This window comes from Saccopteryx bilineata, chromosome 2 (assembly GCF_036850765.1).
Source record: "Saccopteryx bilineata isolate mSacBil1 chromosome 2, mSacBil1_pri_phased_curated, whole genome shotgun sequence".
In the NCBI taxonomy this organism is placed as follows: domain Eukaryota; kingdom Metazoa; phylum Chordata; class Mammalia; order Chiroptera; family Emballonuridae; genus Saccopteryx; species Saccopteryx bilineata.
The window spans coordinates 230,669,109-230,686,248 of record NC_089491.1 but is presented as its reverse complement, the minus strand read 5'-3'; the positions used below and the strand labels follow the sequence as shown (position 1 = coordinate 230,686,248).

Here is a 17,140-nt window from a genome sequence, read left to right as displayed (position 1 = left end):
AAACTCTTCTCAACCCTCTCTGAGAGTGCTGTTACCTGATCCTAAAACCAAACAAAAACATTGCAAGTTAAAAATATTCCTCATGCACACAAGATACAAAAATTCTTAATAAAACATTAGCAGATAAAATATAACAATATTTAAAGACAGTGACATCCCATGATCAAGTAGGTTTATCCCAGGAATGCAAGGCTGGTTTAATATTCAAAGGTTAACATAATTCACTTAACAGACTAAGCAAAAAGGAAAAACCAAATAATCATCTCAGTGATGCAACAAAGTGTTTGACGAAGTCCAACATTCCTGCTGGCTTCTCACTGCAGCTGTTCCACCAGCCCCAGCCTCCTCGTCCCTCACAGCCACGTCCACACCCTGGCCTCCCAGACACGGCCCCTCATCCCTCACAGTCACGTCCATGCCCTGGCCTCCCAGACACGGCCCCTCATCCCTCACAGTCACGTCCACACCCTGGCCTCCCAGACACGGCCCCTCATCCCTCACAGCCACGTCCACACCCTGGCCTCCCAGACACGGCCCCTCATCCCTCAGTCACGTCCACACCCTGGCCTCCCAGACACGGCCCCTCATCCCTCACAGTCACGTCCACGCCCTGGCCTCCCAGACACGGCCCCTCATCCCTCACAGTCACGTCCACACCCTGGCCTCCCAGACACGGCCCCTCATCCCTCACAGCCACGTCCACACCCTGGCCTCCCAGACACGGCCCCTCATCCCTCACAGCCACGTCCACACCCTGGCCTCCCAGACACGGCCCCTCATCCCTCAGTCACGTCCACACCCTGGCCTCCCAGACACGGCCCCTCATCCCTCACAGCCACGTCCACACCCTGGCCTCCCAGACACGGCCCCTCATCCCTCAGTCACGTCCATGCCCTGGCCTCCCAGACACGGCCCCTCATCCCTCACAGCCACACGGCCCCTCATCCCTCAGTCACATCCATGCCCTGGCCTCCCAGACACGGCCCCTCATCCCTCACAGCCACACGGCCCCTCATCCCTCACAGTCACGTCCACACCCTGGCCTCCCAGACACGGCCCCTCATCCCTCACAGCCACGTCCACACCCTGGCCTCCCAGACACGGCCCCTCATCCCTCGCAGCCACGTCCACACCCTGGCCTCCCAGACACGGCCCCTCATCCCTCACAGTCACGTCCACGCCCTGGCCTCCCAGACATGGCCCCTCATCCCTCAGTCACGTCTACACCCTGGCCTCCCAGACACGGCCCCTCATCCCTCACAGTCACATCCACACCCTGGCCTCCCAGACACGGCCCCTCATCCCTCACAGCCACGTCCACACCCTGGCCTCCCAGACACGGCCCCTCATCCCTCACAGCCACGTCCACACCCTGGCCTCCCAGACACGGCCCCTCATCCCTCACAGCCACACAGCCCCTCATCCCTCACAGTCACATCCACGCCCCGGCCTCCCAGACACGGCCCCTCATCCCTCAGTCACGTCCATGCCCTGGCCTCCCAGACACGGCCCCTCATCCCTCAGTCACGTCCATGCCCTGGCCTCCCAGACACGGCCCCTCATCCCTCAGTCACGTCCATGCCCCGGCCTCCCAGACACGGCCCCTCATCCCTCACAGTCACGTCCACACCCCGGCCTCCCAGACACGGCCCCTCATCCCTCAGTCACGTCCACACCCTGGCCTCCCAGACACGGCCCTTCATCCCTCACAGTCACGTCCACGCCCCGGCCTCCCAGACACGGCCCCTCATCCCTCACAGCCACGTCCACACCCTGGCCTCCCAGACATAGCCCCTCATCCCTCACAGTCACATCCATGCCCTGGCCTCCCAGACACGGCCCCTCATCCCTCACAGCCACGTCCATGCCCTGGCCTCCCAGACACAGCCCCTCATCCCTCACAGTCACATCCATGCCCTGGCCTCCTAGACACGGCCCCTCATCCCTCACAGCCACGTCCACGCCCCAGTCCAGGATGTACCTGTCAACCTTGGTCTGCCTATCTTTCTCTGGCTCTACATGGTAACAAGGATTAAAGAAAGGTGAGACACCTACCAAGAGCTGGTTTAGCCTCTGCAGCATCTGCTTCTCTTGACCCTCGACACTGTCCTGGTCCCGCTGTCGGCCACTGAAAGACGCAAGCAGCCACTTCACGCAGGACTGCAGCAGGGTCTCTTCCCAGGCATGCAGCTCTCCCGCTGATCCCTGCAGGGCGGCTGAGACAGCATCAGCCACGATCCAGCTGCAGTGGGAGACAAAGCCTCAGAATCAGAGGTAGTGGCTAAGATACATCTAGCTCTAAGGACAAGCTAACACGACAGTGAGTCCCGCTCTGTGCTACCCGAGCACAAGTATCAGGAGCTTTCCCTGCTCCTTCCTCAAATATCAAAGACCAGAATTTTTACAACTAGGGGAAATAATGTGAGCACACAAGAAAAAGGAAGTACTTACTATCCAGACTTAGTCTGAATTAGGCTATCTCAACATTAGCAGTAGGGCATTTCAAGCCAGATAATTCTTTCTTGCGGGAGGAGGGGGTAAGTGAGGGCTGTCCCGTGCATTACAGGATATCCAGCAGTACCCTTGGCTTTCTACCCTCTAGATGCCACAAGCAACATTCGGCACCCATGTTGCGATAAAAAATATCAAACATTGGCCACTGTCCCCTGGAGGGGCCAAGATTCCCCTATTGGAAACCATTGTTCTGAGGAGTCAGAACCAGCCAGCCACGATGGCTGGAAGACTGCTTTAGGAACTGGCTTCTCCCAGACTGCCACCATAGGAAGGCAGCAATTCCTCACCAGTTTATAGATCTACAGGGGAAAGTGAGGCCGGCAGCAGCCTTCAAATACTCTGAGCCTCATACCTCTTGTGGCCGTTCGGAGTCTGCAGCAAGCTGAGCAAGCCATCTCTGAGGACACTGAGGTCCTTGGCTCTTGCAAAGGGGATCAGCTGGGCCAAGACCTCGGCGTGCAGCCCAGAGTCAGGGGACCCATCAGCACTGAGGAGCCTGGTCTGTAGCCGCCTCCACAGGGCCTTCCTCAAGACCTGGACAGCAGCTGAGGACACTGAGGCAGACACGGAAGGAGAGGCCATCATACTTGGGAGCGCTGAGCCAGTGCGCACCAGCCCACGAGAACCCGCTGCTAAGCTCTGGGAGCTTCCTGCCTGGGTAATGTCACACTGGTGGCTTTAGACGGGCTGTGGCAGTCATGGCCGTGGACATGGCAGATGCCACATGTAGGTCTCCCCCAGGAGTGTCTGTGAAGCATTCAGCAGCACTCTCCTGGTCAACCCTCTGACGGGCATCCTTTGACCCCATGGGCGCCACGTCACCCAGCTCAGAGCCCACAACAACCAGGTGAGCACAAACACCTGGACTCACACAGACACTGCAAGGGTACGGGATGGGAGCAACTCAACCGGTGCGCCAATAACCGCTACCGGGATGGCTTCCTCAGGGCCCGTGTCATAAAAAATACTCATCATCCCTGATATGCAGTCACTCAGAACAGGCAAAGCAGCGAGTGAGAACCTTCCATTCGTGCAACCAGGATAAATTAAGTTTGAGGTGACTGAGGAGCACGTCAGTGCTGAGAAAGTGCAGGAAGAGGAGAGTGGGGCCCAAAATGCCTCGACTCAGCACCGTCACCCATGTACCTGATGGCGAGGACAGTGGGGTGTGATAGGGACGATTACCCTGAGTGACTTCTCAGCCTAACAAGACCTAGTCCTGGTGCTGGTCCTCCTCACTGGTCCACAGCAACTGCCCACCTGCCCCTGAGCTTTATATGGTAACTCAAAGTTGATGGGTGTATGGGGGGGAGGCATGACACCTTAAGCCATAAAGTTAAGTGTCGGGGAGATGTTGAGTGAGAATTTCTCATCTTTCTCTGTCTCCAGAGCTGGGCCAGACGCTGGAGGAAAAAGGTAACTAAACCACATCTAACCATGGAGTTCCAGGATTTACACAAGGACCAACCTGTCTGACCTCAAACTCCCAGCTGCCCACAGCCACCTTTCCCCGTACCTCCTGCTGGGGATGGGAAGTGTCCCCGGGTCCCCGTACCTCCTGCTGGGGATAAGGAGAGTCCCCGGGCCCGGCGCTGGAAGTACACGTGCACAAGGGGCAGGACATCCTCCAGGCCCTTCTGAAGGTGGAGCCCCGCCCCCGGCTGCCCGCACCACAGCTCAAAGCGCAGCAGGTGTGTCCAGCTCTGCTGCACCAGCAGGGCAGCGATGCCCAGGGCTGCCTGTGTGCACCGGGTCAGGCAGTCGTCAAGCAGGTCGGCCTTGATCACAGGGGCCAGAGTGGGTTCCCTCTGCAGAGACTGCAGGAACACAGTGTCCAGCTCGTCCACAGCCAATGTAGGGAGCAGAACTCCCAAGCCTCTCATGTATTCGGAGGCCCAGAGGAGCTCACCACTTAGTAGCTGACCCTGAGGGCTGCTGGTCAACAGCTGAACCAGGGTCTTGCCAAAAGCATTCAAGTGTCTCTCCTTCCTGGTGGACTTCACGGGCTGCCTGGCCAGCAGGTGGGCCTCGGGCAGGCTCAGGAGGGCCAGGGTGACCTCACGGAGCTGGGCACCCCCCATATGGGCATGCAGCTGCTGCAGGGCCTCCAGCTGCGGAAGGATCTGTGGTGGCGCTGTGGCCGGGCCTGCCTTCCTGCTCTGCAGCTCCGTCAGCACGCTCTGGGTGACGGCCTCCAAGTACCTGGCCAGGAGGCCCAGCTGACCAAGATTCTGGAGAATGGGGGCGCTGGCTGTCAGCAGCTGCAGAACCCCTGCACTGAGGGGGGCGGCCAGGAGCTTCACGAGGACGGGGCTGAGGGTGTGGGAGGGGAGGGCTCGCCGCTCCAGGGCCAGGTACCAGCCCTCCAGCGTGGGGTGTCTGAGGATAGTCTCTAGCACTTCCTGCAGCGTCTGGAAGACAGAGACGGCATGGCCTCGCAGGTGGCCCAGGGCCCATGGGAAGGGACAGAGCTGCTGTGTGTCTTCCCCAGGTGAGCAGGATGAAAGCCCTCCTTCCAACACCCCTCCCAGGAGAGCTAAAGCCCCTACCCTGACCCCAGCAGAGCTGTGACCCCACTGTCACACTCCTCCTCCTGGGTACAGGTGAAGGCTGGACCAGGACGTGGTCAGTGGCCCTCTCAGACCGGCAGGTGTCTGATAAAGTCAGTCTGACCAAATTTACACAAAATCACTCTCCACTCAGTGCCAAGGATGGGAAACCCAGAATCAACACGTGACCAAGATCACTGATTTCTCCTTCGCAGCCCTGGCCTCCAAAACAAATCTGGTCATGGGCAGGGATAATGCAGTCACAAGTTACAGACCCCAAGTGGGGAAGGAGCACGGATTAAAATGCTGTGAAGCCCCAATCAAAATGAAGGCAATCCCGCTCCACTTGTTCCACCTGTAGACGTGGGCAGGGCCTTCTGTGACCCCGAGGCACCAGCTAGCTCGAGCATGAGACCCTGAGCAGGAAGTGGCAGGGGCCTGTACTGGGTCAGGGTCATCTGACTCTGCCACTCTAAGCAGCCCTGCTGAACATGGGTCGTCAGTGAAACCACAGCGGTCCCTGGGACAGGAATCCATTCCTTTCCTCATTTACCCTAAGGAGAAGGGAAGGGAACCTGTCACAATCCTGCTGCGCCATGCCGGTTTAGAAGAGGAAAGTGCAGGCACGACAGGGTTGCTTTGCCCGACTAACAGGCAGCCCTGCACAGTGGATATGCCACTGCGTGCCTGGAGATGGAAGGAAGCAGCCTCTGAAACGACAAATGTGTCTGGTTCCTGAACCCAGCACAACAGGCCAACTGCCAGACTGTGTGAGAAATTTTGCCCTGTCCCACAGGAGCCAGGTGCGCCCTTCCAAGCAGGGCTGACCAGGAACGGGCCCTGTCAGAGGCTGAGCCCCACGTGCAGGCTGCAGCTGCTTCAGGGAAACATTCATGTATGTTTCTTGGGGAACTGCTTGGAGGGAGGGTGACAGAGCACCGGGGACAGGGAGGACAACGCCCAGGTTAAGCCACACCCATATCTGGGTGGAGGGTTGGGTGGTCTCAGTGTCTCCTCCAGTTTCCCACGTTCTTATTTGCCTATAGTGGACACACGCTTGCAATGGACACAGGAGTGAGGGACAGTGGTGTCTGTGACTTCCTGTGAAAAGGCCAGCAGGCAGGAGACCCACGCACCTTGTCACTGGCCAGCTCCAGCGAGGCCACGGACTCCATGTCCAGGAAGAGGTTGGACTCGGCCTGCGCGGCCTCGCACTTCTGCCGGTTCTGGGCGTCCAGCTGCTTGCAGTGCAAGACCAGGAGCCTGAGGAGGTCCAGGAGGAGCTGCAGGACAGGGGGGCCTGTGCTTCTGCCTAGCTGTGGGGACAAGGGCCACATGACCCCTCAGACCAGGGAAGAGCTGACAGTCACCAAAATTGTGCCAGGTTCCTCCCTGACCAGAAGGTGCGATGTCACCATTAACAAGATCCAAGGCTAGAATGGCAACTGTTCAAAACACGTCGATAACCTCGAAGTTATTTCCCAGTAAGATGAGGCCTCCTAAGCCCTGATGAAATACGTAGGTTTATTTCTGACCAAAATGAAAAGAAGAGGCCCACCTCAAAACCTAACCTAATGACCTGCAAGCCAACCCTGGCCGGGCAGCTCCACTGGTTGGAGCATAGTCCTGATGCACCAAGGTTGTGGGCCCATTCCCTGGTGCGGGCACATACAGGAGTCAGCTGTGGGTGCACGAACAGATGGGTGTCAGAATTAAAAAAAAAACCCACTTAAAAAAAAAGACCTACGGCACATCAGGGAGAGAAAGCTCACCGAGGAACTCTTGAATGAAAACCTGCACAAGACCAGGTGGTAGCACAGTAGATAAGAGCGTCGGACTGGGACGCAGAGGGCCCAGGTTCAAAACCCCAAGGTCACCAGCTTGAGCGTCGGTTCATCTGGTTTGAGCAAAGCTCACCAGCTTGAAAAGCCCAAGATCACTGGCTCGAGCAAGAGGTCACTCAGTTTGCTGTAGCTCCTGGTCAAGGCACATATGAGAAGCGATCAATGAACAACTAAGGTGCCGCAACAAAGAACTGACACTTCTCATCTCTCTCCCTTCCAGTCTGTCTGTCCCTCTGTCACACACACACAAAATCATGTTGATAGTATGTACACTTGGTATGTTGTGATGAAAAGAGCATTTGAGGTCACTGGTTCAAAACCCTGGGCTTGCCTGGTCAAGGCACACATGGGAGTTGATGCTTCCTGCTCCTCCCCCCTTCTCTCTCGCTCTTCTCTAAAATGAATAGTCTTAAAAAAAGAAAAAAGAAAGAAAGGGTCCCAGAAAGTGAAACAGGCCAGGAAATCAATGTGCCTGACCTGTGGAGGCGCAGTGAATGAAGTGCCAACCGGGAATGCTGAGGTCACCAATTTGAAACCCTGGGCTTGCCTGGGCAAGGTACATATGGGAGTTGATGCTTCCTGCTCCTCCCCCAATTCTCTCTCTCTGTCCTCTCAAAAAATAAATAAAATCTTAAAAACAAAACAAAACAAAACCTGTACAAGAGGAACCCTGTGTGATAGGAAGGGCCCCTTCCGACCAGCAGCTGCTACAGAGACAAGGCTCAGCTGCATGTGGTGGTCCGTCAGCAGCTGCTGAGGGACTAGTTGGGTTTACAAACGAGGCCTGGACAAAGCAGGTGCAGAACCTGTGTGTGCACAGGGAGGAGGGGTAGCGGGCCTCAAGCGGCAGGCTTACCCTGTGGCCTGGAGTGGACCAAGTGGCGCGTGGCCCAGGACACTCATAAATGGCTTGGAGGAGGCCAGCTCACCTGGCTAAAGCACTCCACAGTGGTCCGCAGGTACAGCAGTACGTGTGTCACCGAAAGCAGGACACGGTGCATGGGGAGGCATGGGACCGCAGCCCGCAGCTGCGCCTGCACACCCTCATCCAGCAGTGTGTCCTTGCTCTGGAAGGCCGTCTGCAGCAGGGTGCCAAAGGGGCAGGCCGATGGAGGCTGGGGGGCAAGGCCACCCAGGGTCTGAAATGGCTTGGGGAAGAGGAAGGACAAGTCAGCACAGGTGCGGAAGGTGCACGGCCTGGTAAGCAGGGGCAGGTGACAGTGAGAACAAGGGGCATCTCACAGGAGTCACCTGCTCACACCAGAAAAGAAAGCAAGACCGCGTAGAGAAAGGTGAGCTAGCCCCTATCGTCAGTCTCATGGCTTCCCTGGAGTGCGCTAATGTCGGTCTCGAACCGGAAGGTGTTCAGGCACCTTGAGAACAGGTGGCTATAGGAGCCGTGTGTGACAGAGATGAATGCAGTCCAGCAATCACTGTGACTCGTCTGTGGAAGTGGGAGGTCAACCCCACACAAGCACTGGCTCTGTGAGCGGCATGCCCTCCACAGGCCCCGCCTCAGGAGCTGTGGTTAGAGCAACTTCTCGGGAAGGAGGGAGGAAGGCAAATTCACAGCAAGTTCTTGAGTTGTTCATTCCTTTCACATAATTCCCAGGCTGCCCAGCTTATTTACCCCACGGCCTTTATCACCTGGCTTCCCAAGGCTGATAAACCTAGGCTGTATGTGTGCCCTGGAACTTGGCAGGTCCGGTTGAAGAGGCTGGACCAGCAGCTGCATCACCAGGGAATGTGCTAGAATGTGCTTTTTCCCTTCCAGCATGATCTGGGATGTCACACATAGAGGTGGTGCAACGACAGACAGAGCAGCCTGGATCCCCAACCCCACCTCTGGAGGACACATGCTCTGGGCCACCTGGCCTGGCCAGGACTATAAACAGGTCAAAAAAGAGACCTTCACACATTTCTGGGCCCCACTCAGATGTGCTGGACCAGACCGGCTGGGTGGAGCCCACAGGGGACCCTGAGGCCCCTCAAGTTGAGAAGCACTGTGACCTCCTCCAGAGGGCAGGCTCTCTTGCTCTGAGCACCCACTGCGAGCACAGCCTTGATGGTCCACAACTCCACGCAGGCCACTGCACGGCCTTCACCAATATGGAGCCCAGCCTACACGTAGGTATGGGTGTGCTTTAAAGAGTGTGGACTGTGCACTGGACCCAAACGCAGCAACCTATTAAAAGTAACCCCCTTTCCCAGTTTCAGCAGAACGGAGGCCTGCGGGAGCCAGTGGGACCAATCTGACATCTGAATAGAAGCGCAGGGTACGCTCAGGGCCACAGGAGATGGCAAGCCAAGCATGCACAGACTGCTCAGCAGGGAAAAAGGACAAAAGCAACCCCCACCCCAAAGCCAGATGCCACTGATCGATTACACAGCAGCCAGAGGGAAAGGCAGCCCGCACTCCGCCCGGCCCTCTTAGCGTCCTCTGACCAGGGACATGAGGTTAGGAAATGTCAGCCTTAGAGACACAGCTGTGGCCAAGGGAAGAGGGCTTGTGCTTCCCAGGGAAAGGCCCGGTCACCAGCAACGCCAATGGCTGCAGTAGTCACACTCACCAATGCCTCTCGGGCAGACTCTGGGATCCAGAGGCTATAGTATCTGCTGAACCAGGAGAGCTGGTGGCAGCAGGGCAGGGCCGGAGGCACCAACTTGTCATAAGCCTGAAGCAGGAGACACAGGGCCAAGGGGTCCCTCTGGCTGTGCAGGAGGTCTGTGAGCACGGCCGTTAGATATGCCACAATGCTGTCTCCTGCGAAGGCACGAAGAGCATGTGGCAGCACTCATGGGACTGGCCTTCTGTGAGCCATCAGTACCCCAACTCACATGTCTAAGACCAGAGAAATTCATGCCAGCATTACCAGGGGCCACATAACCACACTGAAAGGCAGATGCCACCACTGTAGTGACACAAGGCTCCGTTCTATGACCCAGTCAGACTTCAGGTCCTGAGGTTCCAAAGTGCAGACCCGGACCTGGCAGAGCGGAGGCCACCAATCCCCTTCCTCCTCCTTGACACACAGCCCCCTGCCAGTTAGGCCAGAACCATGTGACTGGTGTACTGGTTTACCCCTCCCTCTAAGCCTGGCCATGGCAGCCCTGCATAACGCACCCTCTTTTCCCCTTCCAGCATGACCTGGGATGTCACACAGAGGTGGTGCAGCGACAGACAGAGCAGCCGGGATCCCCAACCCCACCTCTGGAGGACACACGCTCTGGGCCACCTGGCCTGGCCGGGACTATAAACAGGTCATAAAAGAGACCTTCACTCATTATACCACTGATGTGCCTGGGCTTGTCCATCACCGCAGCAAAGCCTAAGCGAGCCTAACTGACTATCGTGATCTGCGAGTGCTTCCTGGGGTCTACGCTGCCTGGCTACCCAGCTAATACAAAGAGCTCATCTCTGAGCATGAAGATGTCAAGAAATAACAGTGAGAAGTGAGTGTCCCAGCAGGGGACTGAGCAGCTATGGAAACACAGGATTTCACATTCACCCTTCAGATGGCCTACTTCCCAGCCACCTGCCAGCTTCTCATTCCTGCCCTGCATATGCAGCTCTGCCACTGGGGGCTCTCCCTTGGTGGGCTTTCAGCAATTATTTCTAGCGTCCCTGGATCCCACCTCCCAACACTGACTCAGCTGACCTGCTGTGCCCATTACATCCTGATCACACAAGGTACCTGCTTCCCTTTCTGTCCCGAAGAGTAGCTTATTCCTGGCTTCCAGGGCTGCGGGGACTACCGCACTGAAGGGGAACGTGAGCAGGACCATGTCTTCACTTAGTGAGAACCCAATTTCCTCATCCAAGCCTTCGCTGCCTTCCATCAGGACGTCCACCATGTCCAGTACATCTGAGATGGGGGGTGGAGGGGGGGGTGTCACAGCCAGGCAAGAGCCAGAGAGGGAGGGAAGAGCAAGACAATACGGGTGAAAAGAGAAAAAAAAACCACTGAATTTTCTAGGGGAAAATGCTTAATGTGAAGTTTGATTCTAAACAATGAGAACATTCCCTATAAAAGCTTAAGCTCTCTGCTAGAACATAGAGCCCAAGTGACAACAGGCTGAAGTTTCCCCAAGTGACAGTGAGGAGCCAAAGGGGGGAAGAGCTAAAGCACAGCGGAGGGCCAGACCAGAGTCCCTGGATTCAAACCCTGACTCTATTAAGTGTAGACCATGTGAGGGGACCAGATCAAATACCCTCTGTGCCCCAGTGGCCTCATCAACATGTACAATGGGGAGGACAGCGCCCCCACAGGGCTGTGTGTGAGGCTCAGTCCGTCAGATCTGTGATGCGCTTACATCATCACCTAGTATAAACTCCGCACAGACACAGACAACCCAGCAAACAAACTATACGTGTCTCCACCATGTAAACAAACAGGGCAAGGTTCATTTCCATGGCAGGCTGGTCTTTGACACCAAGAGATGGGACGTTTGCATCCTGCATAACCTTTAATGCAACTCCTCTCCTGTTGCTAAGACGCCACTGCAGCTGACCCCAGCACCCGAGGACCTCGCCAGAACAGCACCTACCGTCGATGTGAGAGACGGGGATGCTGGCGTCGTCGGCTTCCTGCTTCGCCACAGAGGCCTGCAGCGTGCTGGCTTCTTGGACAAAGTCGGATGTCTTGTCTGTGTACGGATAGGGGTTTGCCACCAATGTGAGCAGAACCTGGGCGTTAAAGAGCCAAGTGGAAAACAGATGGTCACTAATGAGGGGAAATGCCCCAAAATATCACTGGTAAAATAAAGGGGAAAAGTTAAAATGTTAACCAGCCTTAAAAAGAACAATAATTTTCCTGCAAAAAATTAAAAAAAAAAATTTGTTGTAGGACTTTAAACAATACCTCCTGTTAGTATATATATCTATTGCCTTTAACATCACTTAGTACACCAGCATTCTGTGCAAACACAGTTCCTAAGAGGTAAGTGAACAGCTCACAGCAGACACTGCCCTATTCCAGATTCTAAAACTACACGGGTGCGAAATGTCTGCAAGAATCAGGAGGTCAGCCAGAAAGAGACCTCTGGGCGCTGGCGCCTCAAACATACCCGAATGAGCTAAGGGTGACCTAGTGGAATGACTCCGAACACGCTCCCTTACACGGAAGTGTGCTTACGCGTTCCAGAAACTGGATCACAGCCTCTCTGCTGTCCTGCACGGTGCTGTCCAGGTGCTCCAGCCACAGCTCCAGCTCCCTCCACGTGTGCTCAAACACACCCGTGTCCCGTAGGACCTGTTCAGAAGCAGATGGCAGAGGGGGAGTCAGCGGGAACCCCATTTCTGCAGGAGCCGCCAGGTGCGACAGTGCTCCAACAGGACGCGGAGACCCAAGGAGCACCACCGGGCCAGGTTTCACTAGTTTCACTCTAAACACTTTTCTCTCAGAACAACACTCCCACAGCTGGGGAAAGGGGGGGCGGGAGGGAGTACCTGTGTTCTATCAGAGAACACAGCCGGTCCAGCTGCTGTTTCCTCCTTCCTTCAACTCCTATTAACAAATAAAGTCCTGCTGTTGCTCAGGAATCTGATTCTTCACCTGGATTGTCCAAGTCCCACGACATGTGCAGAACTCAACGCCTCACAGCTGCCCAGCTTTCAGCCTGTCTGAAATCCTCTGGGACAACAAAGCAGCCACATCACAGCCTCTAGGTGCAGCACCTCGAGACTCAGACCTGAGGCGAGGAGCACCAGTTCTCAAAGAACGGGGCTTGCTACGAGGCAGGACTTGAGCCTATGGGGTGAGTCAATGACATCCCCAAAGGGCCTCATGACAGAGACGTAGGGTCTAGCCACCCCACACGTGGGCCTGGCAGCAAAAGGGCACCAGGGCAAACCCGACTGTGCCCATTCCGCGTCTGCAGTTAGTGATTGTGACACCTGGCCAGGATCAAATTCACACCTACACAACCTGTGAGGACATGGAAATGTACAGAGGTCGAGACCTAGATGTTCATGTCCTTCAAGCAGCTCAGCTGAGCCTGACCTGTGGTGGCGCAGTGGATAAAGCATCGACCTGGAAATGCTGAGGTCGCCAGTTCAAAAGACCGGGCTTGCCTGGTCAAGGCACATATGGGAGTTGATGCTTCCTGCTCCTCCCCCTGTTCTCACTCTCTCTCTTTCATCTCTCTCCTCTCTCTCTAATAAAAATGAATAAATAAAATCTAAAAAAAAAAAAAAAAAAAAAAGGGCAGCTCAGCTGAGGTTAAAGGGCAGCAGGACTACCAGCAATTCAAGAAAAGTGTGAGAATACTTTTGCACCCTGAGAACAAGTGTGATTTCTGCAGCACCCAGATGCTTGCTGCTCAGCAGCAGTGACACTCGTGTTCTTCCTGCCATGCAGCCTGGACGGAGCCCGGGACATGGGGATGAAGCACAAGACAGAAGAGAAGCAGAACCGCTCTGCACCTGCTCCGACTGACACCTGCCTGTGGGTGGTGAACAAGCTCATTGGGCGGAAGACTAGGGAAGAGGCACCGCCCTTTCAACACGTCCCGCAAAAGCCAGGAAATCTCTCTACTAAGCCTAGAAAGTGGGAAGTGCAGCCTATAGCCTTACCCCACATCATCTCCTCTTAATCCTATGCTTTTCTTATTCCTGTCCACTGTGGCAGGTAAGTGCCAAGGTGAAGTTATCCATCTATGCGCCCCAGGGGCGGCAGAACCAGGACCCACTTCCAGGTGTGACTCAAGCTCACACCTTCCCTACTCACTCTGCTTCTCAGGGCTGCAGCCAGGTTCAAGACACGACCAACTAACACTTCCACAAAACCTGTACTTTTAATTTTAACGGTCCTAACACATCCTCAGTTCACCCACTGCTGACTGGGTCCCTGCTCTAAGGACTATGTGAAATGCTTCAGGACAGGAACTAGAGACACGCTCACCTTCATGATAAGAAGTCTGGTTGATGACTTGAGCTGGGAATGGGTGCTGGTCACAAACATCTTCATCAGTAAGTAAAACACGGAGCGCTCTCCCCCAATGACCTCTGCCCTCGGGCCCTCCTAGAGTTGGAAGAGAACAGCATCAGCGCCCACCATGCCCGTGTGCTGAGCGTGCAGGTGCTATGCCCACCTGCTTCTGCTTCTGCCCCTGCTCCTCTCATCTGAACGTGGCCAGGCCACCGGGATCTCACACACAACAAACCATCAGGTAACTCACCCAAAACCCCCCACAGCAGGTCTAGTGACAATAAGGATGACATGGAGCATGGGGCCCTCTTCAGGCACTGGCACAGTTCTACGCTACTCTCCCCACAATCCAAAGTAAATGACAGTTACCCCCACTATACACCTGTGGACACTGAGGCATGAGAGGGCAATGGCTGTTCAGGGGTCGATTTGGACCACGGTGGGGGAGTCCTGTGGGTGTCGAGCAGGAGTGGCCCGGGGCTGGCCGAGTCCCCACAGGCTGCATGCACTTGCTGCCCTGCAGCAGGGGCTGGTGTGGACAAAGCAAGTCCTTGTCCATAATGAGCCTCTGACCAAGGATCTGGGCTCTGGACACATTGTCTCAGAAAAGCGCAGAGCTCCAACTTCTGGCCTCACATGCCATGGAGCCTATGCTGCTGGAGTGACCTACAGCCATGGAATGAAGGTGGTCCCAAGCATGGATATGCTGGGGTCCCTGCAGGCCAGTAGGCACACCTCACAAGCAGAAAGGAAGGCTTGGGTATAGCGTCATACTTTAATACCAGTCCTTTCAAAGTCAGAGGCCTCTGTTCACTTTCTAACTGAATCATCCATACCCTGTGGCACTGTCTTACTGGGTAAACACTGACCACCACCTGCCTGTCTTCTCTGTGGGGCCATGGCAGTGACCTAATAGTGGGGAACATAGGTTGAGAGTGGGCTCTGGGCAGCTGCCTGGGTCCAGTCCTGGATCCTTCCCTGTGGCTAGGATCCTGCAGAAGCCTCCTAGCCCCCCATGCTCCACACCTCATCTGTAAGTGTGGCAGACGAGCTGTCAAGAGCACACATGTGGAACCTGGCATAGGGAAAGGTTCCCAGCAGAACCATGTCCACCAGGATGCAGGTGAGCCTCAGAGAAAGGACTCAAGGTTCGGTGGGCAGTGACCCCAGTGCCACATGTTCTTACACCTTTCTGGAAATAACACATGTAATGACGTTAATGTACACATCTATGCTACTGGTGCTATGTGATCTTAAATAAGATCTGAGTCTTTAAGTCTCAGATCTGAGCTGCTGAGAAACACTCAGACAACATGAATTTTGCCCAGACGTTCCTCCCTTCCGATAGAAGTGATAATACCCCATGTTTAAATACACAGGCCAATCAGTTGCACCTTGAGGTCCCTTTGTGATTCAACATTATGCTCTCCAGAAACTCCTAGATATTATTAGAGTCACAGAAAAAATACCACTAATCTTCGCTGACTTTCCACCAATCTCAATCCTCTGCTGGCTTGTACCTATTCTTATTTCTGTCTTAAGTTCTGCCAGAATGAGGACAACAAAGAAGGAAAATATTTTATTTTCCAAAAGGTTCTAAAATAATGAAAGAAAAGACAAAGGAAAATAGTCAAGCAATAATCACAAAACCTCCCAGTGCCCAGAAATACTGTATCTTCAGTTAAGTGACTTATTTTGCAAAAGCAGTCACAGGCCCCCTCGTCCACAATCAGGATCTGGCCTCTGCTCTGGGTACATATCCCTGAAGGACCCTTAATGTGGTCCTGCAATGCCCCCCCATCAGGGTCCCGACCCTGTGAGATTCCCTCCGCTCCACTCCTACCTGTGCCTTCAACCACGAAAACTTGCTGGCAGGCAGCTCCAGGGCCACCTTCAGGATGTGGTGCTGCAGGATGGGCGGCACCTCCTCCCGAAGGCCCTGCTCAGAGATGACGCCTGTGGGCAGACGGGGACACAGTTAAGCCCCTGGAGGTGGGCATCCAGCAACTGCTGTCCTGGCCAGATGACCAGCCAAGGGACTCCACGTCCAGAAAAAGGACAGAGGCAAGAGTCCATCCCCCTGTCCTGTGGTCACCCTCACAGGCTGTGCCCACTGCTCTGCCCAGATACCTCGTCTGACATGCCCACCCCTTCCAAGGCCCATCCACACCCTTCAACAAGAAGTTGAAATCCTCTCTGTACCTTAGCCAACTGACCCCTTCCTACAGTACGGGCCACACCACCCGCTCGTTCCCCAGGGCAGGCTCCCGTTACTGCCATCCCTGAGTGGGCACAAGCCTTGCTTGCAGACTGCAGGCACTCTGTGAGCAGACAGTGGTGACCCGAGATTGGGTCCTAGCCTTTGGCCTGACCTCCAGATTTCTCTTTGCTAGGGAAAGAATGGCTAGTAAACACAAATGGTCACATTCTAGGAAGTTTCCAATTCTCAAAGCAAAGAGGACCTTTCACCTCAAACAGCTGAAAAGTTAACTGCAGCTCTGAATATGATGACCGCATGCAGACCCCCAGAAGGGCATTTCTTTATGTCTTACTCTGCAGGCCCAGTTACTACTCAATTTTATTAGACAGACTTGACCATCAAGGAAACGTGACCAGACAAGCAGAGTTTTATGTTTACAAGACGTGGTTTGAACCTAACTGGGTGACATATGAGTAACTGTGTCAGAGTGCCTCTGTGTGACCAGGAAGGACATCCTTCTAGGGCCTCTGCGACCCTCTAAAGAGTGAACATCACATGACCTGGTCTGCTGACTGTCCACGGCAGGCCACTGAGGTCGCTTCCCCATCTCCTCTTGCTGCTGCTAAGAGCTCACCTGGGATTTATTGAAGAAGACCAGCTCTTTATAAAACGTCTGTCCGAGTGAAAACCAGCAAGCTGGTGGGTCACCCCTAGCCCCAATGCCCACTGGCTTTGCTCAGCTCTGGGCCCCACTCTGCTGAACCGCATCCTTCACCGCTGGCAGACCCAGCGAGGGGGTTAGGCCATGGAGACGCACCTTTCAGGAGCTTGCTGAAGTCAAAGTTGTACTGTGTAACCAGGTGCGGGACCACCTTCTGGTACAGGCAGATGACCTGGAGCAGGGCGGCCTTCAGGAGAACGGTTTCTGCATCATCTGAAACAGAAGAAAACAGCCCCAGTTAGGAAACACACTGCTCTTGTCCTCCATTAGCAACCGGTAAGGAGCTCCCCCACCCCACATCAACTGCACGCTGGGCACCAAGGCTGCAGACAAACCCCGAGGGCTAGACAGAGGAGTCCGCGTGGTAAAGGTCAAGGCCTACA

General features: G+C 55.1%; 1 protein-coding gene across 3 annotated transcripts in view; it reads right to left on the bottom strand.

Annotated features, from left to right (window-relative positions):
- The window catches only part of URB1 (URB1 ribosome biogenesis homolog), a 71,546-nt gene that overhangs the window by 26,674 nt on the left and 27,732 nt on the right, over window positions 1-17,140 (bottom strand). For 2 of the 3 annotated variants that reach the window (XM_066259531.1, XM_066259533.1), the window contains exons 13-24: window positions 16,854-16,970; window positions 15,680-15,792; window positions 13,810-13,929; window positions 12,043-12,159; window positions 11,456-11,594; window positions 10,603-10,773; window positions 9,478-9,671; window positions 7,837-8,055; window positions 6,200-6,379; window positions 4,031-4,925; window positions 2,867-3,068; window positions 2,056-2,242 (exon numbers count right to left, since the gene is read on the bottom strand). In XM_066259531.1, coding sequence (XP_066115628.1) covers window positions 2,056-2,242; window positions 2,867-3,068; window positions 4,031-4,925; window positions 6,200-6,379; window positions 7,837-8,055; window positions 9,478-9,671; window positions 10,603-10,773; window positions 11,456-11,594; window positions 12,043-12,159; window positions 13,810-13,929; window positions 15,680-15,792; window positions 16,854-16,970 — 2,654 coding nt within the window. The remainder of the gene's footprint in view (window positions 1-2,055; window positions 2,243-2,866; window positions 3,069-4,030; window positions 4,926-6,199; window positions 6,380-7,836; window positions 8,056-9,477; window positions 9,672-10,602; window positions 10,774-11,455; window positions 11,595-12,042; window positions 12,160-13,809; window positions 13,930-15,679; window positions 15,793-16,853; window positions 16,971-17,140) is intronic. The other variant, XM_066259532.1, reaches the window with a different exon arrangement.